The sequence below is a fragment of the Carassius carassius genome, chromosome 12 (genome assembly GCF_963082965.1).
Source record: "Carassius carassius chromosome 12, fCarCar2.1, whole genome shotgun sequence".
NCBI classification, from domain to species: Eukaryota; Metazoa; Chordata; class Actinopteri; order Cypriniformes; family Cyprinidae; genus Carassius; species Carassius carassius.
This window is the reverse complement of record NC_081766.1, coordinates 14,808,942-14,834,432: the sequence shown is the minus strand read 5'-3', so window position 1 is coordinate 14,834,432 and position 25,491 is coordinate 14,808,942. Positions and strand designations below refer to the sequence as shown.

The 25,491-nt window shown below is 37.6% G+C and overlaps 2 protein-coding genes across 10 annotated transcripts in view; one reads left to right on the top strand and one right to left on the bottom strand.

Moving 5' to 3' along the window:
- The window catches only part of LOC132154895 (disks large-associated protein 1-like), a 141,852-nt gene that overhangs the window by 6,602 nt on the left and 109,759 nt on the right, over nucleotides 1-25,491 (top strand). The window lies entirely within an intron of this gene.
- Nucleotides 1,999-4,043, bottom strand: LOC132154211 (uncharacterized). 5 transcript variants are annotated; one of them, XM_059562796.1, is made up of 6 exons: nucleotides 4,000-4,043; nucleotides 3,538-3,626; nucleotides 3,121-3,457; nucleotides 2,866-3,046; nucleotides 2,437-2,501; nucleotides 1,999-2,263 (listed from the first exon to the last, which is right to left on the bottom strand). In XM_059562796.1, exons 3-6 carry the CDS (start codon nucleotides 3,292-3,294, stop codon nucleotides 2,012-2,014), a joined length of 672 nt encoding a protein of 223 aa, XP_059418779.1. In that variant the 5' UTR covers nucleotides 3,295-3,457; nucleotides 3,538-3,626; nucleotides 4,000-4,043; the 3' UTR covers nucleotides 1,999-2,011. The 5 variants fall into 5 exon arrangements, 3 of the variants coding, with proteins under 3 accessions (XP_059418779.1, XP_059418778.1, XP_059418780.1); XM_059562795.1 differs by lacking the exon at nucleotides 4,000-4,043 and adding an exon at nucleotides 3,724-3,850; XM_059562797.1 differs by lacking the exon at nucleotides 4,000-4,043 and adding an exon at nucleotides 3,724-3,850 and having other exon boundaries at nucleotides 1,999-2,258.

Genomic DNA, 25,491 nt, shown 5'->3' with positions numbered 1-25,491 from the left:
TTTTTGTGAGTTGGATTTTTTTACAGTGTAAAGAGTTGAGAAAAAAATCGGATGTGTATCATTATAATGGATGCATTGTCTCTTAAAGTTACCGCGCCTAATTTACTAGCTCTGCTGTCGGTGTCTTTAATGTATGAAAATGAAAGTAAATCACTCACTGCTCTTGATTGAATTACTTTGTAGTTTTAACAAGAATTTATCGACAGGCAATCCAAAAATCAGATATAATTGATTATATTGTTTTACTGGTGGGTGCAGGACACTAGTTCATTTATGTAAGTGAGTATAGTAAAATACAGCGAACTGTGAAATATTATACCCAAAAATTCTTCATACTGTAGACTACCAGTGAAATTGATAAAAAAAATTAAAACAAAAATAAATTAGGGACCTGACCATGTTTTGCTTAAGTGTTTCTTTAATTGCTAATGCAACCTTTTCACACCACAGACTGAACAAAATTAAGCATTGCTTGCTTTGTAACTGTTCAACAAAGTATTGATAGTTGTGTAAATATTGTCATACTGACAGTTGTCTGAAGTTTTGTTTGATTCCATTACATATCTTTCTATCAAAGTTATCTGACATTATCAAGAGGAATTTGTTCGGACACAGTTTAACTCTGAGTTCTTGCCATATTTTATTACCAATTTCTATAGCAAATAAACTGTGATAGTGTGCGAAATGTTGAAGGTGTCTGAATACATTTTGATTTGACTGTGTATTTTATTTTACAGTGAAGACTATGCAGTGCTATTTTAAATGAACAAAAACAAACTTAAAAAAACGTAAACATTGTGTAAATAGCACAAATAAATAAATAGAATGAACATACAGTACAAATTAAACAATTTCAGACAGGGCACACTGTACAACCTGCACCAGGGCCCCTCTAACCCCAGCTGCGGCCCTGGGTTAAGGTACCAAGACAGAGCAATGCACTGTGTCTACTGTAAGAAATAAAACAAGAAGGCATGTGGTTTAAAAGATGGCAAGTAAAATAAAAAGTACATCTTTATGCAATACAGTTTCATTATTATCCAGAGCGGCTTACTATAAAAAATTTGTGCGACCAAATCATGTTTTGTGCCAGTAACTGAAAAAGTTTGTCGTGCAAGTGCCACCAGTGGAAAAGGTTAGTGTAGTTCCCTGTGAACTGATAAAAGAGAACCAATGATGGAATGTGCACGAGCAGAGCAGCTGGCCTGGGAGACAGCATATGTTAAGGGGCGTAAAATTTCCGTCACACGCTTGAGTCTTTCGACCAATCACAACGCACTGTATAGCTGGCCAATCAGAGCACACCTCACTTTTCAGACCGATGAGCCTTGTAAAAATTGACAGGTCAGCCACAATTGAGCAGTGTTTTCTGCAGCTGGTACCCTGCCTGTTCCAGGTAACTGTTACTGCATACTAGACTGACATTTGGCCTGTCAGCATCGTGACAAGGAAAGACACAAGCGCAAGGACAGATTGGCATCGAGCATATAGTCTAACCCCTTTACTGTGTTTTTTTGGTACACAGCAAAAAGTCCAGTGTTAAATTAACTCTGACAGAGTTGATTTCAACACTTTTTCAGAGTTTATATAGCTCCACACTCTCCGGAGTTAAAATAACACTTTCAAAATAGTTAAATATTTAACACAATGCCGGAGTTCCTAATTTGACTCCAAAAAAAGTGTTAAAATAACACTAAAAGGGATACAGAAAAACAACACTGTTCAGAGTTGCATGTTTTAGGTGGTTAAATCTGTACAGTCTCAAAAGATCTACAAAATAATGTTAAATAAACAACAGCACACAAAATATTTGCCAATGACTTGTTTATTTGTTATTCTCACCTCTTAAATGTGAAATCAGCTGTTGACTGTCTGGGTGGTCTTTTTGACAAATAAAACAGATTAGCATTCTGTCAACATCATACTGCCCGACTAAGTTAAGGTTACTTTCTGGTTGAGCAGTCTGGCTCTCAAATCTCTAACCCTGGGAGACATTTTACCTTCATCAATGTTATACACTGTTGTCTGCAGGAATGTGTAAAAGTTCACAATGCACCATCATAGGACAAATTGAACACAAAATGTGCCTTGAAAAGTTCATCAAATGCTCCAAGGGAGCGGTTTGCCTGGCATGGGATGAGATGCTTATCCAAGATGATGTAGAAGCACTCAGTCTTGCTTTTCTGGCGTCCAACAGCAAGGAGGTAGGGATGCTGATGCTGGATGTTGTTGAGGGGCTCCTCCAAACTGCAGCATGACTAAACTTAAAAGGAACATTGAATATTAGACACAAACATAATGTCCAGTAAGAGAAAACAACAGTATAAAAGTGACTGTTCAAACAACTCAACGGCTGGTGCAATATGATAATGCATATGAATGATTTTAAATCTCCATGTTAGAGCAACCCAAAACACAATATTAAAATGTCAATACCTTATGAAAGATTACAAGTCTTTCAGCAGCATCACATGGACTGATTTTTGGAGACTTCAGTCCTCCTGGTGATGCTGGAAGGAGATGTATCAGTTAAAGAAGGGATGCCATTTCCCGGTCGTAAACTAGAGATGAAATTCACATGAAAACAAAAAACAACACATGAATTAATTATTCTAAACCTTCTAATTAAATATTTTAAGTTGAAGAATAGAAAGCATTTTAAACATTCACCTGGTTAATGTAGTCTTTTTAAAGATTTTATGTAGTGCAAGTTATTTATTTGCTATTAATACGGAAAACATCCAATCTCATAGGTTCTGAAGTTCCTGAATTTTAATATTTTTTTGTCATCAAAGCAAAATATATTGTAACTGTAACTGCAAATATAGCAGATGTGTAAAAAAAAGCAAATCAAATACAACTTACTTGTCTCATGAAGGTCACTTCCTTCAGGACATTCTGCTGAGAGCAAAAACTGACTCATCTCTGCTGTTGAAGTAAATTGCTTGGTGTCTTTAATGACATTTGGCCTGAAGAATGTGTCCCTCTTCTGAAGCAGCCTGGAGGATGTCTCAGTGTCAAACAGGAGAGTGAAGTCTTGACCAACCTTTAAGAAGATATTAAACTATAAACAATATTCTCAAATTGCATTCTTGTGAAAACATGTTATTCCAAACTTACCAGGCCTTTTGTATCTAGGAATCTTGGGAAGGTGGAGAGGATTTCAACACTAGAGCCTGGATCTTTAATAAGCTCTTGGCGATGCTGAAAGGTCTCTCTCATCTTTTGGAATATTAGGGACTTCTCTGTGGTATGGCTGAGCAAAGAAATGCCCTCTTTTGCAAGCACTCCCATCAAGTTGTCCTTCAAAATTAGTAGCCCTTTGGCATTTTGGGCCTCCTAGAGAAACATCATGAGGGCTGTCTAGTGGCAAAGATCCTCGTCTAATCTTCCTGTGGACTGTTTTCATATGCCAAGCAATGTATCCTATGTTGCTTGCAGCATCATAAAAGTGTTCCTTAAAAGAATCACATTTCTATGTCAGATATCATAACATTGCAATTATAACATGAAAGGGTCATGCTGACGATGACTTACGTAGCCTTTCTTGGAATATGGATCTCTGAGGGAACAGTATCACTATGCCAAGAGCATACTTTTCTCTGATAGCTTTAGCAGGGAGTTGCCTAAGAGAAGATATCAAATTGGTCTTAATTTATACAATGGTCATGCAGCTTTTTTTTTTTTTTTTTTTTTTTTTTTTTATAAAATAAATTAAAATACCCATGTGTATCAATCACGTGAGCCACCAGTGTGTTGATCATTTGTCTTCTTGTGGCATCTGTTAGAGTTTCTATTTCTTGATACTCCTGTAGTACTCCTTCACCACCTTAATTTTAGAACATCCTCGACCAACTAAAAATTAAAATTAAATATGACCCTGGTGATTCATTAATTACCACAGACTCAGAGGGGTTAAAAAATTATATATTTTGGATAATTTTCATTTCTGGGTGAACAGAACCTTTAGGACACTGACATAAAAAGCTTTGTTCTAACCTGTTTTGCAGACAGTGCAGTCCTCTTTTCTTTGTCTCTTGTTAGGGACCTCATGTAAGATAACAGTCGATGCACTTGAACTGTTGCTTTTGTCAGACTTCTCAGAAGACAAAGAGTCTGAAAATTCTAAATAATTAAAGTATTAAAATATTACAAATATTGTGATGACCAGCACAAGAATCAGAAATAGCCAATTTATCATATTTATCCTGAGTTGCTTGATAACACAACTTAAACATTCAATAAAGCTCACCATCATTTGAGAAAACAGTCAGCACCACAGCCTTGTCCAATGAGGTCACTGAATATTTCTGCATCGACTTCTGTCCGTTGCATTAGGTGGCAAGCAAAATTTCTCAATAACTGAAAAAAATTAGAAAAAATTATTTAAGTTGACGCCCTTACTTACTTCACAACAAATTTGAACAGATTTGAAAACGTATCTTTATGATGCAAGCAAAATGTAAATATGAATTATTTTTTCCAATGTATCCCCTTCTACAGAACATTATATGATAAAGGCAAATACAGAAATGAGGCAACAACACAATACACAGAATTTATCAGATTTTAATCAAATTCTTAGTTATTTTAAAGGAGTAAGAAAAAAAAACAACCTTTGATGTGAAATTGCATAAAGTTAAACCTCTCTTCAATGCAGTCCAGCTTCACATACTTCTGTTCATACAGTAACTTAGCTAGCTAACGAAGCTAATCACGTCGACGATGGCAATAAACGAGGCTTTGTAAAAGATCGTTCGTTTTATTAATTCGGTAAATCATTTTAATTAATTCGAGGCCAAGCTGTTATAATTTGATTCCTTGTTTTAGTTAAATCGAAAAGCGCGAGCGTAGTAAACCGCTGCCACGATGTACGTTAACTTAAAATGTGGAAGCGAACGCACACACACACAGCCTAATATACGTTTATGCACAGTGCTCCATAGCACGTTATGTTGTACATTCTCTACTGAATAAGCACCAATCATAAATGTAAAAGTATGATTCAATTTAACTTACCTTTCAAAGCCACACGAGGATTAATGGCGACGTCTTCATAGATTTCACCAAGGACGATTGGAAATGCATGGGCGGAGTCTAATTACGTCTCTATGGAGTTTGTTTAACACTGATGATCAACTCTGTGAAATAACTCCAACACCAAACACCATTTTACTCTGAATGTGTTAAAATTACTCTTTGGGTGTTGAAATCAACTCGGAAATGTTTAACACAGAAATTTCAACTCTCCAATTTTTGCTGTGTAGACATTCCAGAGAATTGTCTACTCTGAGGACTGGAGTGAACTCCTCCTGTTTAATGGATTTGTTACTCTGCTAGAAATTAGCATCACCCCCTGTGGAGATATTCCTGTCAGCGGTGCACATCAAATGACATGGTTCATGTGGAAACATTGTGTTTTACTTTTAATGTAGGAGAGAATAATGCTCTCAAACACCCTTGTTGTTTGCAAAACGGTGGTTCATATAGGCCGCTAGGTATATATTATAGACCTCTATGTGCTTTGAATGAGACCATATGTAAATGTATTCAGATGAAACAGCCATATCCTTTTCTTTTTAAGTATTTTTTTTAAATAAGTTTTATCCCATCTGTTCACAGAAATATAAACATACACACCTGCCAGCCTGTAAAAATGTAGTGTTATGCCCAATTTATACTTCTGCTTCGAAAAAACGTAGCTATGCCATAGACTATGTGTAGTACGGCATAGCCTGACATGCACCTCTCCTAAAATGTAACCGCACGTTAATTCAATGTGGACTGCAAGAGCTGTGATTGGTCTGCTAAAACCCTTCCCTCCGTATGTACTTGAGTTTTGTGTGCGTTTATGTGCACTTTAATATATTTTAATGTTACATCTTCTTATATAAAATAAAACAAAGCAAAGAACAAGTGTCTTATAATTTATTATACTACAAAGCATTAAAAATCACTAGTTGTCCGCGACCAACAATGTTGATCTGCCTTGGTACAAGTCCTTGTGGAGATTGAAAGAATGCCATCTTCTCTTGTTCCGTTGTTGTCTCCTTTTTGTAGTTTTAAATAATGATTTAATGATTTGAAATTTATTTGCCGCCGTCAAGGCTATAATGCTTCTCCGACGAGCTGCTTCTTCTTCGGCTTTTGTCGTGGTACTGCAGGTTACACCAGCAACATGCCCGTGGACACTGCTGACTAGCGGTCTGCATGTGTGCTGCACATTGACTTGGACAACGACACAGAAGTATAAATCAAAACTGACGCATAGCCTACAGCGTCAAGGCTACATGGTCAAGGCTATGGCGTAGGTCCGATGCAGAAGTATAAATCAGCCTTTATTGTATCCAATGTTCATAGCTCTTTGAAGCACATAATAAGTGATATCCTGCAGGTTTGCCCCAGAGAAAGATTATGCAAAAGATGCATGCTTTTTGTACCCAACATGCAGTTGCTAAGATGCTAATGGTAGCATGTAGCAATAGAGCAATCATATAGCCATGGGACATTCAAACCTTTATTGCCTTTGAAATATGGTCAAATCATTAGATGTTGGCTTGCCTGGTTTCAGTGGAGACCTACAGGTTGAATGAAATGATCAAAGCTAAATGTGTTACAACCACAGAACTTACTATTGAGCGGCACAACAGTGTGTTGCCTGGAAACAGCCCATTATACAATGTTTCACTGACACGTTTCCTGAATAGGCTATATGTATTCATTGCTAATCAGTTCTTTGGCTTTTTAATTATTTCTTTATAGACACAGACTCATTATTTTGTTCTCAATTGCTAATGAAGGTGCTAGCACAGAACTAGACTAGCTGCTTTAATGAGCTCTCCCAAGGAGTACTGTGACACAAGATGGAAATACTCGGTGGTCTTAAAATCAATGAGCTATTTTAGGATAACATGGTAAGCCATGAATAATGTATGTAAGAAGTAATGAAGAAAGGTATGAAGTGCAGAATTGGGCCAAATGTTGTAAATTTTTGCGTCACCAAATAAATGGAATTGCTTGAGTAATGACTGTTTCAAGCAGGTTTCCTTTTCCTCGGTTGGACAACAAAGAGTCCTGCCCTATTGTCACACTATTGGTTGACCCGATCATTTTTGTTATTTCTGGTAACCCATAAGTTAAGTATTCAAATTAAAGGGGTTCTATTTTGTTTTAGAATTTTTTTAATTTTAGTCAGTGTGTATGTTTGGGCATAAAAACATTGGCTCAACATTTTCGCTTTGCTTCGTAGACAGAGTCTGGAATGGCATAATTGACAAGCGTTTTCTTTTTGCGGCGGGGCACTTGTCTGAAGTTTAAAATCATTGATTACCCGTAAGCCAATCACATAACATTTGGTTATGACGTGTGTTATCTGCCGGCTCAGCCGCCTCGAACTTCCACTGTAAACACAGGTATGCTGTGAGAAAAAAAAACATTGAGCGAATTTTGCTGCCTTCTTAACCTGATCCTGCATGAGAGCAACCAAGGGGGGCACAATCACAATTATCACCCTGCCGGACTTTGGCCTCCCCAGTTTCTCACTGACGATCGGTAACAGTTGATAAATTAAACTTTTCCCAAAACCTGTCGCGATTAGGGCCACATCATCACCTCCAATCAAAATGTAAGACAAACATTCTGCAAATAGCATCAAGTTTCTCCATGTCCACTGTCGTTTTCGATTTCCCTAACCTAAACTACGATCTTACATTCAGTGGTTAGCGTCTACGTCACGGCTCTCAGCCTGCCCTCTGTTCATTGATTGGCTCGCTGTTTTGAGGCCGGAGGAAAACTGAGAGATAGGTTGCTATCTCAGACTGAGTACAGAAGTGAAATGAAATTGAGCGGAAGTACGAAGTCTGACATAGTCAGGCTATTGTTCAATATTCTCGGGGTCTGAATCTGGCTCAAATTGATATGGTGATATTGACACCATCCTTAACTATACCAGAGCAGACAGAACTTGCTGCTTTGGCAAGGGCAGTACAGAAACACCATCTAAGCTGTTTGCCAATCACAATTCACTGGGACAGCTAACCAATCTAATCACATTTCGTTTTTTGGAAGGCAGGCCTTCATCATTCCTGGAACTAATCAAGCTGTTTGTGCAAGGCTGGGGAGAAATGTATTATAATAATGTAAATTATGTGAAAAATAACCACCAAACATGAGAGCATGTTCTAGTACACCCCCAAAACAAAATCAAGACTTTGTAAAAAGAGCATAATAAGACCCCTTTAAGTAAAATAAAACAGAAATTGCTGAATTTTTTTTTATAAATATTTCAACATTATTAGTTTGATTTTCTTTTTGAGATTTTCTTAAGATTATATTTAACTTTTTTTTTTTTGCAATAAACTGTTTTTTAAGTAAGTGAGTGTTAGATGACAACAAAGGTCATTTCTGTAAAATAAGGAAAGTGAGCATGTACAATTAAATATCCAATATTGATTGACTAATTATTGTCTTTTCAGATTAAAGTCACAATGAATTGGATTGGAAGTCACAACAGATCTTTTCTTCCATGTTTTGATGTACATTCAAGTGTAAAGGATTATCAAAAAAGATTAAAAAATGTAGGTGTAGGGGTGGGTTCTGTCCATCAACTGGTTGGATTTTGAGATCTAAGCATTGCACTATACATTGAATACAAGCTTGTAGTCGATTTTAAGTGTAGGAACTCAGCTCAAAGGGGAAATATGAATAATTAATTATAACTAGTTAATTATAAATATTTAGATCTGCTGTAAGTATTCACTTGACATCTCAGTGTCAATTGTCTGAAAATTCTAAGAACATTAATTTCTTAATTCTTCCTGTACAATACTACTCGGAGCATGTAGCAAAAATCTGCATGATAAGGGACTCCAGTTATAAGCAAACAATGAACAACCTTAAGTGTGATACAAGACTTTATTAACTACATAAACTCTTGAAATAGTCGAAGATACATGCACACACACATACAGTTGGCATAGGCAAAGGGGTTTAAGGGGTTAGCAAAATTTTATGTAAATTAACAAATAGGAAATGTAATTTGGAGCTTATAGATGCCAAACACAGCATATGTGTGATCTTGGTTAAGTAAGTAATAATAGAAAATTCATTCAAGTTTTAATATACTGTATAGGCAAAACACTATGAAAGCACATATGTTTACATAGGATACATGATTACATAGTAGAAGCAATGCCTGAAATAAGTTATTTCAGAGAAAAGATTGTCTAAGTTTGTCTTATCAGATGGGAGCCCGGGTAACAGCCCTATTGGGGTGATTATAGTTGCACTTTTGGAGGATGGTCCATGGAAGTCACAGAGTGGGTTTTAAAGATTATTTGTTAAATATAACATATAATTGTGTGTCTGCTCTGTCCATTCATTACATACAGTAAGAAAGAAGTGGGATTTAAATTAATTGAATGAAATCCATCATGTCACCAGAGTTAATTTGTATTTAAACACTGAGGTAAAGAAAAAAGAAAAAAAAAATTCTTAATTATTCATTCACTATAAGTGATTATAAATATGCATTAACAAATTAGAGGGCAAATTTTCATTTCATGCCAGCTATGATAAGTGAAAGTATTTTAACATACAGCTGAAATGTCTATTAAAAAAAAAAAAAAAAAACATTAAACAGTTCCTTTAAATTAAATCCTTTGATTTCTGCAGGATTGTATGTTCTTTGTAAGAAATTGTCTGAATTTTGGAACCTGGGAGTAATTTGAAAATCTATGTAACTCCCAACATAGTTTTAAAAGCTTTTTATTTAACTTCCCAATTCCGGTTCTGTTCCTGTCCCTCTCATTTCTCAGCACAGTTTAGGGTAATGGTTGCTCAAGTTATTTTATTAAAGCCAATCGTTCTTTTATGTGTTGATGATTAATCTAATTTGGATGCCTCATGCAGCCATTGCTTTAGGTCATAAATTTTTCCTGTTGAAGCAATTTTTTTTAGCATTCCATTGTCCTGGACTGAGAAGCTAAAAACAGAGTTTTAAAAAGTAGGCACTGAATGCAATAATGTTAATAAGTCGTTCTTATTTTGCTTTAGCTGTGAGCTGTATAAATAAGAACTGTAGAAAATTCAGTAGGACACTGTTCTTCACTGTTCCAGGCTCTAATAAAATCTATCTCTCATTTGTTCCTCAATGATAACCTCTAAGGTCTTTTCAATTCCTTTCTTTATTTAAATTTTTTTCATAGGCTGTTTAATGAATATATGTTTTAAAAGAAACGCTTTGGGCATATACTAAATATACCACAGGATGAACCACATATTGTTTGTGTGTTTGTTTTCTTTTTCTTTTAGTCATTATGATTGAGAGTCAAGATTAAATAGCAGGTCAGTACAGTTTAGAACAGAATTTGTGGATCGGTCGGATCAGGGATGGAAATTAGCACCCGCCACCAGCCAAATGCGGGTGTTTTTGTGTTGTGGCGGGTAAACTCGCTTCACCTACCGGCCACCGTGGTGGGTAAATAAAAATAGCATACTGTTTCACCCGGCCGGTGGACCAAAAGTTAATTTTCATCCCTGGTGTGTGTACAACACGCAATAAAGTGTAATATCATCCGAAGCAGCTCCGTGGAGAAACGCGGTGTAAACTGGGCTCGAAACGGCGGCGTTGTTCCCAGTACAGTGTTTGCAGCTGAAGTTAGTGCCGCCGGCGGAGTGATTTATTTGTTGGTTATTTACAGTACGTTTTATAGCACACGCTCATGATATACAAGATCGTGTGAAGAGTTGAATTTATCGCGCACAAGTTTCCGCATACTGTCACGTCTAACCCCGTTAAGTTCATTCTCCTCCAGCATTCTGCAACATTTTAGATTATATGGAGAGTTTGTGTTTATCTTATTGTTTTTAACGGAATCATAAGCAAACTAACAAACAGTATTATCAGTCGCGTGTGTCTAATAACTGCTGTCCGGGGGATGCATTTTATTTCCAGTCTTCAAGTACTTTTTCAGAAGTTAGCTCTGTGGCTAGTAAGTCAACCCTCTACATTGCGAGTAAATCACTCTCATATGCGACTAAATCTTCCTTCTGGCTACTAAATGATGTCTAATATTAGCCAATGGCTAATCAATTATCTGATTTTACTCGCCAGTGTGTTAGTTGGAGGCTAAGTTTAGCACAGATATTTTCACTCGCGAACACTCTCTGACTCTCCGTCAGACGATCTGTGCTTTTTTTTTCTCAATGGATCCGCAACGCACCAATATAATGTACCGTAAACTCTAGTGTTAAAGAGCACAAATCGCCGTCGGTTTCTCTAACACTCACAGAGAGAAAGAGAGCGAGAGAGGGGATTAACGTGCTACATTTAAACAATATTAGTTGTTGTATTTTCCTTTCAAAATAACGGTATTCCTATGGAAGATTTCAGCTTTTAAGAACAGCTGGGTTTCCCGGTAGTGGGTGGAGCTAATACGTGAATGGCAATCTCATTGGCTGGCACTCACCTATTATCGTCCCTGTTTTGATTTCAGCAAATCAGTTCGAGCGAACACACAAAACCTAATTAATATTCATGAATCCAGCAGCTCATTAATCCTTAGTAATCCTTAGTGTTTTATAGTTTTTATTAGTAGGAATCGTATTTATATCTTATCAGGAGTTTTGTAAGGGTTTTTTTTCCCAATAAAATGTTTTTTTGTTTTTTTTACAGAAACACTGAATGACCAAAAAAGCACCACCATCAGTCCAGTTAAAATGTTCAATTAAAACGACTAATAAGCATTCAAACATGGTTATCAAGTTTACTTCTAATTACTAAAGTTCTATTCTTAAATAATACTTGATTATTATAAAGCTTGACTGACTGGCGAGTAAACTAAAATAATTAAATTTAAATTAAAAATTAAATTATTATTATTATTATTATTAATTACTAGCCAATGGCGATTCAATTCCCAAGGTGTCCGTAGAGGGTTGTTATGTAGAAACAACATTGTATCACTACACATGTTTGACAGCTCTGGCGTGACAAAACGCGTAAAAACTATGTATTAAAAACGCTGTGCGTTCGTTTGTCGATGGTGTAAAAGTTTGCGAGCTGAGATCTCTTTCAGTGATACAGTGTTGAACAGCGGACCTTTCCCCACGTGTTCCCTCAACCACAAAAAAAAAAAATACACCAAAAAAAAAAAAAAAAAAAAGTACACTTACACATACAAATACTGATGAATCCTTTCCTTTGGAATTAAATACAACATTATTAATGCGTACAAAAACAGTGCAGTGTATCATCCGGTTGGGCCACGGAGTTGAGAGAATGAGCTGCTTCAGCAAGAGTCGGCTGTTTCAAAATCTATAAGCTGCCTAGATAGGCAGCATTTTTGAGCATCACTGAAAGGGAAAATGTCAGTATTTCAGTATATATTGAGACTTGAGATTAAATAAACTGCTTAAGTATTATAGATCTTGTAGTATTAATTTTCACATGCAGTTACACATTGTCGGTTAAAAACAAGAAAGTGGCTGGTAAAAACATTGAGTGGCTGGTAGATTTTGAAATACACCAGCCACAGTGGCCGGTGGACAAAAAAGTTAATTTCCATCCCTGGGTCGGATCCAAGGATGCGAGTGGGATGCCATTGAGGATGTGATGAGGCCATGCATGCACAATGGCAGTGGAAGTCATGCCATTCACTATCAGATTTGAAACATCTGAAGCTGTGTGTAAAGTGTAGGATTACTATCAGCCTCAGTGGAACTGAAGGACTCTGTTATTTGCAACGCTAGTCTGCTGAGAGATGGAGCAGTCCAGTAGCCTGAGGGAAGGGAAACCAGGGGCTGGAGAAAATAAATTATAGAGCATAACAAAATATCCTGCTGAATTTATTTAATTTTTCTTCCTCGCATCTTCCTTCCACTCTATCTGTTTTGGGCTTTGCTTTACACCAACATGAAGAACTGTGGGAATTTCATTGGCTTGTTCATTTCTAGATGTACGACAGCTGATTTGGCTCTCTTTCAGAAGTCATAACTGAGATGGTAGATTATTTCAGGTGTGTACTAAGGTTGAATTAACATTTTCTAGCACATCTACTACCTCGTTTACGAGTGTTTTAAAAGGCAGTGGGGGAAAAAACTGAGAGTACCACAGCGCTTTCTCCCATAATCATTGCAGAAAGGTTGACTGCTTTAATGAGTCACAAGTCCCCTTTACACTCAGCACATACGCATGCTTACTTTAATTAGCCATAGACGGGTCAATTGAGCTGTTATTTTCTCTAGAGCTCTGAAACTGTTTATCACCATCACACTTCTCAACTGCTAAAGCATAAGAGTATTTGATTAATCTTTTTTTTCTGTCTCAGTTTTGTCAGATTATATCTAGCAGAGTCAGGATGATTGGATATCTGGTAGGTCAGAGACAGTTTATTAGAGACATGCCACTTCCTCAATCCTCAATACAACTATATGAGGAAAACCCGTAACTGCAAAGATGGCGGTTGTGTGCACATGTCCCGCCCCTCGCGCTGGAAAGCCAATCATCTGCTTTTAACAGTCAAGCCGGGAAACATTTAAGCCTATCGTCTGGTTCCACTGACGTATGCGCACAGTTGAGGAACCCTTGCGCATGCATAGTAAAGGTATAACCTGTGGGGAAAAAGGCATTATAAACCTTATTTTGGGGCAAAGTCATCAAATTTTTTCAGCGATTTTTATCACATTTCACTGCTGTTTCTATACATGCTGTTTTTATGTCCCGGTGACCAGTGAAAGTGCAGTTCTGACTCTCTGCCCATTCATTTAGATAGGAGCTGGTCTTGTTATTCTGAAATAGCTGCCCGGAGGCGTTGCCAAGATGGCGGCCGAGTGGCACGACTTGCCTGAAAGGACTTTGGGTAGGTTCAATTTTTTTTTTTTTTATTCTATTAGATTTAGAGGATCTAAGGACTGTATTGGGAGGATGTAACACAGAGGTCTTAAATGTTGTTAGCTTGTATGTATATGTGTGTATGTATATATATATATATATATATATATATGTATATATATATATATATATATATATATATATATATATATATATATATATATATATATATGTATGTGTGTGTGTGTGTGTAGAGAGAGAGAGAGAGAGAGAGAGAGAGTTTGTTTCTTCATCATAACACATTTGGAGAAATTTAGCACTTGCTCACCAATGAATCCAGTCCATCAATTTACATTTTTACATTTAAAATGTGATTTTTGACACAAATTAATGACAGAAAACTCCTGTACACTTCTGTACACTTGAGAAAGACATGGATTATTATATGAAACATTTATTTTGAGAGAAGCATTACTTTTTTCTAGTTTTACCCAAAATAGGATGGAATGGCCATTGTTGAGTGCTATAAACACATGTAATGTCTGTTTCATTCATACTAGTGTTGTCAAAAGTACTGATTACAGTACCACTCGGTACTGAAAAAAAGAAGCAATTCACAACTGCGTATTCAACCATGAATGTCGTACCGAACAATTCAATTTTATATTGAGAGTTGTGGCATTTCTAATATATTTCTGTGTATATGTGGGGGGTGGAGGTTATTGCTATTGTGCTGTTGTTTCCTGCAGGTTTTGGAATAGCATTTGTAACATTTGTAAAACCTTATATCTCAGTGAAAGTGATAATGTAGTGGTTGCTGGAAAGCAGGGTTCGAATTACAAAGTGGCTTTCGGGGGAGCCCTATTTCCCGATCCTCCCTGACTGACTTTAACACTTTTGGTGCATGTTAGGGCATTTAAAACAATAGGTTTACAGTAAACCTATTGTTTACTTAGTAAACCGTTTACTTTAAAACGCAAGCGTCAGTCAGTGTTGTCAGTGTTAGGGCAAACAGCTCTGTCCACGGTTCTGAATCACCCGCGCTTAGGCCTACATCATGCAAATCATGATAAAAACAGAATAACTCCCATAACAATCGTAAAAAAAAATACATCAATATTAAATAGGATTAGGGCCAATCCTCACAAACGCACAGATCAAGTAAGTAATTCCATGATTCTTACCTTAAATCAGAAGTGACCACAGAGGCCTGGGGTCTTCTGTCTTTGCTTTCCGTCCTGTAACCCAGGATGTTGAGGGTCGGTGACCGGCTTTAATCCAAGATGATACAAAAGGCAGAGGGTCAAATTGCTCCAAAGGGGGTCCATTCAGATCCATGAATAGAAGCGAGGAGAGGCTTTGTTCACGCAACTTGTTGCGTTACTTGCTGTCAGTAGAATTCACGGCAGAAAATCCCCTCTCACACTCAGCTGAGGACAGCAAGTAGGTCAGACTTGCTGTTTGAAGTTTGACAAGCATTTTCCCTGGTGCTCTGTTTTGCAATTTAAAGTCCCGGAACTCCTCGACAGCCTCTCGGGCCGGTTCTCCCAGTGTTTTTGCCAATGCTCGTTTCCCCATATAGAATACGGGCGCAATGTTGCTGTGGCCAAAAGCGTTTATCCAGCGGTTTCAGCATCTGGACAAGGTCCGGTTCGGGCAGTCTCTTCTTTAGGATGTTGATAATAGACTGATTGAACTGAAGACGGTTTATCTTCGGCATGCTCTCTGAAAGCTCGACATCTTTGAAAAGGGCCAGTCGATATGCGTTGTTCGGCTTTTTGTGTGGATTTTCCTCCACTTTCTTTCATGGCTGTCAAGACGTCAATGGTCTGCTGAATGTGGCAACTTGCATCAACTAAAGATGTTTGTTTGCATTGCAGTTTTAGCGACAGATTTTGTAGTTCTCGCAGGACATCCTTCATACATGCCAAATCAGCCAAAAAACCTGTGCTTGTAAGGAGTTTGTGCAGGCCCCTGAATTTCTGCCTCTCTGTGTCGCAGCGAGATGTGTCTTCCATGGCTGTTCTGAATTGGTGCGCCAGTGCAGGATAATCTTTCCATACTGCCTTCACAGTGCGAAAACTACTAGCCACCCAACGAACTGTAAAGATTTGACCTATTTTTAGGATTTGCATGTTCAAACCTGTAGCTGCCTCCTGGAGCAAACGGGCGTTTTTTGATGACTGGTTATAGAGGGTGTAAAGTTTTGAGATAAAAAAACTCAAATTGGTTACATCCAGCGACTTCCTTAAGTGAGTCTTTGACAGCTAACTCAAGTCGGTGAGCTAGACAGTGTATTGACTGAACTTTGGGGAAATCTTGTTTGAGTTTAGTGACGAGTCCGCCGACTCTGCCCGTCAGTACCGCTGCTCCATTCGTTGCAATGCAGATGAGATTTTTTCCCAGAAACTCATCATCCAGTCCCGCTTGTCTCAAGCTTTTCCTCAAACTTTTGTATATCGATTCGGCATCAGTGCCTTCTGAAAGCTCAACGATATCTAAAAAAACATTATCCACTTCTCCCGTTCCTGTCATGTCACACCGCACATAAATGATCATATAAGCCAGGCCATGAACTGTGCTCTCATCTATCGTGATACTGATTCGTGATCCCAGTTCTTTTATTTTTGAAACAAATTTAGCTCTCATTTCACTGGTGATATGTCCGATTATTTCAGCACAAGCATGGTCTGATTTGTGCACATTTCCCACGTTTGCACCATTAAGTTTTTGAAGGGACATTACAGCAGGGAGCTTTCTGTAGGGAATTTTTTCCTTGGCCACCATATGAGCAGATCTGAAAGACGTAGCTGTTTCTTGCATTAAATTAGCATTTACTTCAAGTACCTTGTTTTGGAGCACATCCTTTTCCTTCATCTCCGAAATCTCAACCGCTCTTTTGTGTGCCAAACTGTCCCGATGCTTGTAAATCTTTTTCCGCAGGTTATTCTGTGACTCGCTGCTGACCTCTCCATTCATCCATTCCTCTGACAGATGTACTCCCGTTGCTCTTTCGGCGAGCAACAGGCTTTTTGCCTCCATGCATACTGTACATCCTAACTTCTGATTTTTGTAGTAGAGCCATGTATTCCTGATTCTCCACTCACTCCATTGCTTTGTTGTCCAGTTGAAAGGTGTTGCATGATCGCCTGGTCCGCTGCAGGTCGCAGCGGTGGTTTCTGGTGCCAAAGTCTCGCAGTCCTTGGTGCTGGTGCTGTCACTAGCAGCAACTTTTAGTGGCGGCGGCGGTATCACCGGCAAGCTAGTTGTAGCTGGTGCGCTGTCATCACTCCTCTTCGTTTGTTTTGTAAATCCAAATTGACTGAGATTTGGCTGCTTTCTTTTTGACATTCTTATTCGTTTCCACAGAGTGTTCCAAAAAACGAATAAAGTATGTTTTGAACTTGAAGTTAAGCTAACATTCAAATACCAACTCAGTAAGAAGTTCAAGTGGTGACGTAAACGTAGTAATTTCAGTGCAGAGCCGCCACGCATGGATGGTCACAGCAGGAGACACAGCGGAAAATAGTGTTCGGAAATAGTAATGTAATGAGCGAATAAACACACAACATTGACACATTTTTAATATCATCATTTATTTCAGGAACCTTAATGTACAGAAAATCTAAATCTATATGCGACACAAAAAATGGACAGTGTTTTAGAGCTCCCCCTAAATGTCTCAAAGTAGGCTTTCAGAGGAGCCCAGGTCCTTTTCAGGGGAGCCGAGCTCCCCTTAGCTCCCCCGTAATTCGAACCCTGCTGGAAAGGTTTCTGAACTAATATACCTGAGTGCAGTTAGCTATCAAGTGTTGTGTATAGACGAGTAGTGAATGTTTGACAGCTAAACCTGTTTCTTGAAGTGACATTTCCAGCAGAGGGGAGGTGGAGAGATGGGTCATCTCACCAGATGGCCACAGCAGGAAAATGGGCTCAATGAGGGGCTCTTACTTTGACAAGACAATTAGAGCGGCAGTGAGTCTGAATTGAGTCACCTTTTTGCCTTTGATGCTGTTTCCCAAGACCCTCAGAAGTGATACTTTCTTGGTTATTGATTTTCAGAAGAACAAATTTAGTAATAATAATCAAATAAATGAAAAACTAAATTTGGCTATAAAGAAAACACTTTCAGCAGTTAAGTTTAACTCTTAAAGGGATAGTTCACCCAAAAATGTTAATTACTGACCTTCATGTCGTTCCAAACCCGTAAGACCTCTGTTCATCTTCAGAACACAAATTAATATATTTTTCATGGAATCTGAGAGTTCTCTGACCCTCCCATAGACAGCATGGGTCCTACAAGATCAACGTCCAGAAACATAGCGAGGATATCAGTAAAATAACCGATGTGACACCAGGGGTTCAACTGTAATTTTACGACGCTACGAGAATACTTTTTGCGTGCAAAAAAAAAAAAAACTATGACTTTATTCAACCTCGCAGAGGAGACAAATTGTTGAATAAAGTTGTTGTTGTTTTTTACTTTTGCACACAAAAAGTATTCTCGTAGCATCGTAAAATTACGGTTTACCCTTGCTGTCTATGGGAGGGTCAGAGAACTCTTAGATTCCAAGAAAAATATCTTAATTTGTGTTTCAAAGATGAATGGAGGTTTTACAGGTTTGGAATGACATGAAGATAAGTAATTAATGACATAATTTTCATTTTTGGGTGGACTATCCCTGTAAATTGTGGAATTATTACCAGATACCACCAGATGTGATGTTTATAATAAAATACTACGCAAAGAAATACAGATTTCCTTGACAACTCCAAAATTAGTGTTGCTTGTCTTAACATTTAAATACAGAAATGTCTAACCAACATATGTGATCCAGTCAGTTTTAATTTAAAATATATTGTTTAGAGAGAAAGACCTAAGGTCTTGCTATGAGCCAAGGCTTTACTAGTTTATTTAAATTGTTTAACCTGACAGCCTTAAGAATACATTAAAGATACATTTCCTTGAAATGTGTAGTCTTGATTGTATATATTGGTTGACTTAACAGATGTACTGGTGCAAGTTCTTTAATTAGAAAAAAAAAAAAATCATTTTAAAGTGCTGTATGCCTTTCCAAATGTTTGTTATATACATTCAAGTTATATGGATTTCTGCTTCAGAGTTCTGCTTCAACTCTACATGTATATGGATTTCTGCTATAGAGTTAATGAGACTTGTGTGATAATGAATGGCTGCTGCTTTAATCTTTGCTACATTGCCCCCTTTGTGAGACCTCTTCATGCAATTGCTAAAGACAGCGCATCATTATGGATATGTATTTCTACATAAAAGAAAATTGAGCCTTGCCTTTATTCATTATCTTCAAGCTTAATGATTAATATCAGTGTTAAAGACCCTATAAAATGAGGTGTGTAAAGATGTCGTCTTATTATTTGAATTTACAAGTGTCTCCACACCGGAATTGACATGTCAGCTGATCTGTTTTCCCCATTATTTGAAATGAATTATTGCTTCAATCTGCATTATTTACATTGACAATTTTAAGTTTTTGTGATTTTGAGTTTGGAAGACATGCATTTAGGGATGTTTATTTCATTGTAGTGGTTTAAAGGGATAATTCATCCAAACATGAAAATGTTCTGATTTATTCACCCTCAGGTCATCCAAGATGTACAGTAGATTAGTTTTTTTCTAAATCAGAACAGATTTTGATAAACGTAAAAAAAAAAAAACCCTCGTCTTCACCTTGAAAGGCCTGTGTTGGCCACATGGTGGAAATTTAGCCGTCAAACAGGATGAACTGGTTTCCAGTGTTAAATGGATCAATTTAGACACTAGAAGAGGATATTTAGAGCAGGGGTCCTCGACTCGGGTCCTCGAGGTCCTGCAGAGTTTAGCTCCAACCCTAATCAAACACACATAAGCAAGCTAATCAAGATCTTCAGGATTGCTAGAAAGTTGAAAGAAGGTGAGTTTGATCAAGGTTGGATCTTGGAAAGTGGATCTCGAGGGCCAGAACTTCTGATTTAGAGGATTGAGACATATTTTTTTTTTGTACCACGTGAAAGTGCATCTCTGTCTCTACAGCACTCATATGATCATTCATTAAAAAAAAAAAAAAAGCAGATGTTGCCATGGTGGCTATTACTATTGGCTTAATCTTGGGATGCCAGCTGTGCCTCCCTATCATTATAGATCTCATTCTATCATTTGAGTTATGAGGGAGATGCAGGCTCTCTTATGAACCACAGCAAATTTCTCATGAAATTATTACACAGATTCTGTGTGTTCTGAGGAGTGCAGGAAAAGCCAGCTTTTGTTTTGCAAGGGCATCCAGAGGGCTGCACGCCCCTCAGCAGAGGTTTTCTGGCATCATGAAGGTGGAGAATAATGAAAATGATAAAGACCCCTTTCTTCATTTTAAATGTCAACAGAGTAATTGACTACACATTCTGACTGCCCAGTTCTCCTAGTCCTTGACTCACACCGTAAATGCTCGAGTGCTATTCTTGAAATTCAAGATATTCTTTATAAGAAATCAGTTGGGTTGCTCTTTCAGTAGACAGTAGACTTCAGAAAGCCCAAAAGCAGTACTATCATGTGAGACACACATTATTAAAAATGCTTTTACATTTTTCTCCTAAAAGCAAACAAGAATTTATGACATTCTGCAAAATTTTTAATGTGTCCATATTCCATTTTTTATTGAAAAATTTGATCAAATATATGATATGAGTCTTTTAAAATGGTCATATGGTCCCAAGACATTTTTGTGAAACTTGTTTCGGTGAGTTAGTGACAGTGTTAGTCGTGACCAGAATGACACTGTATGTACCCTTACCTCCTTGTAGTGGGTAAAAATATGATTGGTTGAAGAAGGCAGCGGCGCAGTGGGTCGTGGCAGGCCACTTGGGCAGATCCATGAGGCTTAAATGTGCAGACGCAGATCAAGAGTGGCTGGGGTGGCACAAAAGACAGTGGGAGATGCAGAGAAATGTGATGATGTAAGCGGAATAATCTAGCACTAACTGGGCCACTGCAGATAGAAGCATGGTGGGGTGGGGGAGTCCGCACATTGGGGAAGGACAAGATGCTGTCACAATATCTAGAAGGAAAAGAGTGGGGAAAAATAAGGTAAAATGAGAAAGGGATGAGAAGAAGTAGAGGATGCTCTGCTCCAAGTGTGTTAAAACGCTACAAACATGCAGTTCTTTATTGCATACAAGCAAGATAAAGAGATTTTATCTCTTTATTTTGTTTCCTCTGCAGGGTGAGATGTGAAGTGCTAAAATGCCATCAGACTGTTCTGTGGATTTAGGAGGCTGCAAAGCCCAGACATTATGAGCTGGCTGATCTCTCTCTGGAAGATCGGGTCAGGTCGTCACATACCTAGAAACCTTGGTTTGATTGGGTTTCCACTTAAGGTATATACTGTAAAACAGTGTCCCCATTTTTAAATATAATGTAAACTGGAGTTTAGACATCTGTAACTTGTCTGTAACTTTTTTCAAAATTTTGGGGTCAGCTTTCTTTCTTTTTTTTTGAAAGAAATTAATATAATAGTTCACCTAATAATTAAAGAAGGTATTTTGAAGAATGTTGGTAACTAAACAGTTGCTGGTACCCATTTACTTCCATAGTATGGAAAAAATATATATTATGGGAGTCAAAGGCTACCTGTTTTTAGGGATGCACCGGTTGACCGGCCCTAAATCGGAACCGGACGGTTTTTGCTTAAAATACGCGATCGGCAATCGGACGGTTTTTGGTCTTTTTTCGGTCAATTTTTACCGGAAGTGGGCCCGCGTGTACAGACTACATTGTAATCATTTGCTATCATGTCATTTGTGTGGAAGTATTTCGAAATCTGTGTGCAGGATATGGACAGCCGACAGCCGTTCAGCACTGGAAGTGCAGCGCTATATGTCCGAGGCACAGACAGCAGGAAGCGAACTGCTGACTGCACAAAATAAGAGTCCCTTTCCTGCGCTCATTGAAGTAGCGTGAGCGTACTCAGAGCCATATAGAGATGGCTCTATGGCTCTGAGCGTACTGTACCTGTCCGCGCACTGCACAAGTGGAAACTGTGAAGCGATGTTCAGCTCAACTTCTTGGATGAGAAATGAAACTGACTAAACTGTGACAAAACTGAAATACTTTTTTTTCTTTCAATTTTTTTTGCAAAGTAGAACTTGCATACACGTTTGAAAAGCCAGAAGTAAACTTCAGTTCTGTATAGGATGATTATTTTTATTTTACCTTAAAATTACATCGACTTAATTTGATTTAAAAATCACCTACTGTAACACTGAAAAAAGTGTTTCATTAGTCGAATTAAAAATTTTTTAGGGTAATGATTCACATTTATATATTTTTTAACTTTAGACAATATTTATTTATTTTTCATTGGCTCAAGTAAAAAAATATAGATGTGTATCATTACCCTAATTTTTTTAATTGAAAGAATGAAACACTTTGCATCTTTGTTTTATTCGCACGAACATCTCACTGGTAAATACCTTTTTTTATTTAAAACCAAATTCAAAAACTAAAATACTGAATGCTGATTAAGAAACATCTTATTGAATGTGTGTTGATTGTGTTGTTTGGACTGTAGAACTATGCAGTTGTAGCCTTTAATTTCACATAGTTACAATTAATGTTTTAATTTAAGGCCAGTTCTATGTAGTTCAACCCAATTCAAAAACAAAAGCTAAATGCTGATGTCTGTATCATCTATGTTTGTATTGAATGTAGGCTAATTACTGTGCAGTTACTGCCAATAATTTCAGATGGTTATGGTTATTGTATTTAATAGCCAAAAGCCAAGTTGGCCTATTAAATACCAAATAAACATCTTGTTTATGCACACTTTCCTTCTTTCTTGTTTGTTGCTTAAATATAAAAAAAATTAAATCGGAAATTGGTATCGGAATCTCCCAGTTTGCTTGTAAAAAAAATCTGTATCTGAATCGGCCATGAAAAATCATGATCGTGCATCCAATTTTGTTACCAACATTCTTTAAAATATCATATTTTGTTTTCAGCGGAAAAAAATAAACGTATAAAGGTTTGGAAGAACATAAGTGTTTGTAAATGATGACAAAATTTTGGGTGATCTATTCCTTTAAAACTTTTATTTATCTAGGACACATTAGTGTGACAAATACCTTTATAATCTTACAAAAGATTTCTGTTTCAAATAAATGCAAACAAATTATTTTGTACTTTCTATTCATCAAAGAATCCTGAAAAAAGAAATCACATACTTTTTCACAAAATATGAAGCAGGACAACTGTTTTCAACATTGATAACAAGAAGAAATGTTTCTTGAGACAAAAAAAAATTCTATACTATATTGTATAAATAAATGGAGAAACAAAGCAATAAAAATGTCATTTAAAATTGGCTAATTGTGTTGTTATTCGTTTGTTGCCAAAATTGGCCGATAGGCATAATTGTACTGTACCAATATGATATTTACCCCTATTAAATTTTATTTTAAATCCTAAATATACAGTTTCCAATGTACTTCTCTGCTGTACAGGATCAAAGAGTGTGTGTTTTTCTTGAAACATCTGCCAGCTTGATCAGCGTTAGTCCCAAACACAATTTATTCACAGCCAGAAGTGTTCCCATGAACCCTTCAGGATTTTCCTGTACTAATCAGCGTCATCCCTGGTTCCCACTGTTATTGTGCAGCTCATGACGGCAGGAATCAAACTCAGAGACTATAGTAATATCAGGCATATCAAGCAGGAGATCCCTTAAGCCTCAAATCACAGTACACCCAGGCCTACTCAGGGATGCTGGGTAATTGTATTGCTAGTAAAGCCAGCCATTGTGCAATGCGTTACGTAAACTTTGATGTTTTCACATTACCTAGACTGTGGATGGAACGGTCATGCGGTTACTGTAAATGTTGAGTAAGGGACTGTTTAATGTTGTGGCTGGTTTAGACAAAGATTTGACAGACTTAATCCCTGTTAAAACACTAAAAGGTTAAATAGCACAGCCATTGTTAGATTAAGATCTGCTCTGCATTGCTGTTGTTGGAAGAATCTTTTGTTGGACAAAGATTTAGATGTATTAGATTGATCCAAGCACGCATGTCATATTCCCGCACTTATTATTCATAATCTGGGTCACATTGGGATTAAATACAGTCTATTCTGGGGTCATGTCTCCCAAGGAGCTTGAAACAATCATTTTCAGTCAATCACTGGAGATTTTTTTTACTTATCTCTCTCTCAGAATCGCATGAGGCAGAACACATCGCATTTTAATAATGATCAACTTTAAATCTCAAAGTATAATTCTAGCTTTTTATTGAACAAGTATACATATTAATTGTCCTTGTAATGCTGATAGACACATTTTGAATGACTTGTTTTTCTCTGTGAGGCGTATGCTAGCATTTAGATGTGGACCCCATGCAAGCATGTAAGGGTTTCAGCAGAAGTCACATGACTGTGCAGTGGAATTTCAAAGGCTGGATGACATTTGTGGGCTGTAAGCTGAAAGGTCAGACTGAATGCAACTCTTTTCCCCAGTGCTGTGAATTAGTGTGCTTGGAGAGCAACTGAGTGGATTTGGCCCTGGTTAGTGATGTGTCATTCTTGAACTATTTGTTCATTTTGAATGAATCTTTAAAGTGACTCGGGAAGAACGAGTCATCTCAGGGGGTGATTGGTTCAGTCGCGCATGCGCAATATTCTATAGGTTCTGTACTGCTAGTAGTAGTTCACCTGTGTCAGTCAATGCACTCTTGAGCTGAAAAGAGAATTGATTAGTTCATCTTTCGGGTCGAGTTCGAGTCATTCCTTAATCACGTGACAGCCCCATACGCTAAACCAATGGAGTCTGAGCCGGAAAGAGAATTGATTAGTTCATCTTTCGGGTCGAGTTCGAGTCATTCCTTAATCACGTGACAGCCCCGTACGCTAAACCAATGGAGTCTGAGCCGGAAAGAGAATTGATTAGGTCATCTTTCGGGTCGAGTTCGAGTCATTCCTTAATCACGTGACAGCCCCGTACGCTAAACCAATGGAGTCTGAGCCGGAAAGAGAATTGATTAGGTCATCTTTCGGGTCGAGTTCGAGTCATTCCTTAATCACGTGACAGCCCCATACGCTAAACCAATGGAGTCTGAGCTGGAAAGAGAATTGATTAGGTCATCTTTCGGGTCGAGTTCGAGTCATTCCTTAATCACGTGACAGCCCCGTACGCTAAACCAATGGAGTCTGAGCCGGAAAGAGAATTGATTAGGTCATCTTTCGGGTCGAGTTCGAGTCATTCCTTAATCACGTGACAGCCCCATACGCTAAACCAATGGAGTCTGAGCTGGAAAGAGAATTGATTAGGTCATCTTTCGGGTCGAGTTTGAGTCATTCCTTAATCACGTGACAGCCCCATACGCTAAACCAATGCAGTCTGAGCCGGAAAGAGAATTGATTAGGTCATCTTTCGGGTCTTCAGGTTGTTCGTTCTTTTGTCCCGTGACGTGACAACATTGGCTAGAGTAATTAGTTAATTTACAACCTTCCTTACAAATGGCTGCATAGTACTTATTATTATTTTTTATTATTATAATTATTATTTACTCTTACAATTACGTGATTCATTTCTGGTTTCAAATTGTTGCATTTAATTTCTGTCATGATGGTACTTTTCCATAACACTGAATGTGGTAATAAA

Excerpts from the sequence above, each read along its gene's own strand:
- LOC132154211 (XM_059562796.1), bottom strand. The coding sequence starts at position 3,294 with ATGGGAGTGCTTGCAAAAGAGGGCATTTCTTTGCTCAGCCATACCACA. Across the intron at positions 3,047-3,120 it reads TCCTAGATACAAAAGGCCTG|GTTGGTCAAGACTTCACTCT; the intron begins GTAAGTTTGGAA and ends ATCTTCTTAAAG. Across the intron at positions 2,264-2,436 it reads GACTTGTAATCTTTCATAAG|TTTAGTCATGCTGCAGTTTG; the intron begins GTATTGACATTT and ends GTTCCTTTTAAG.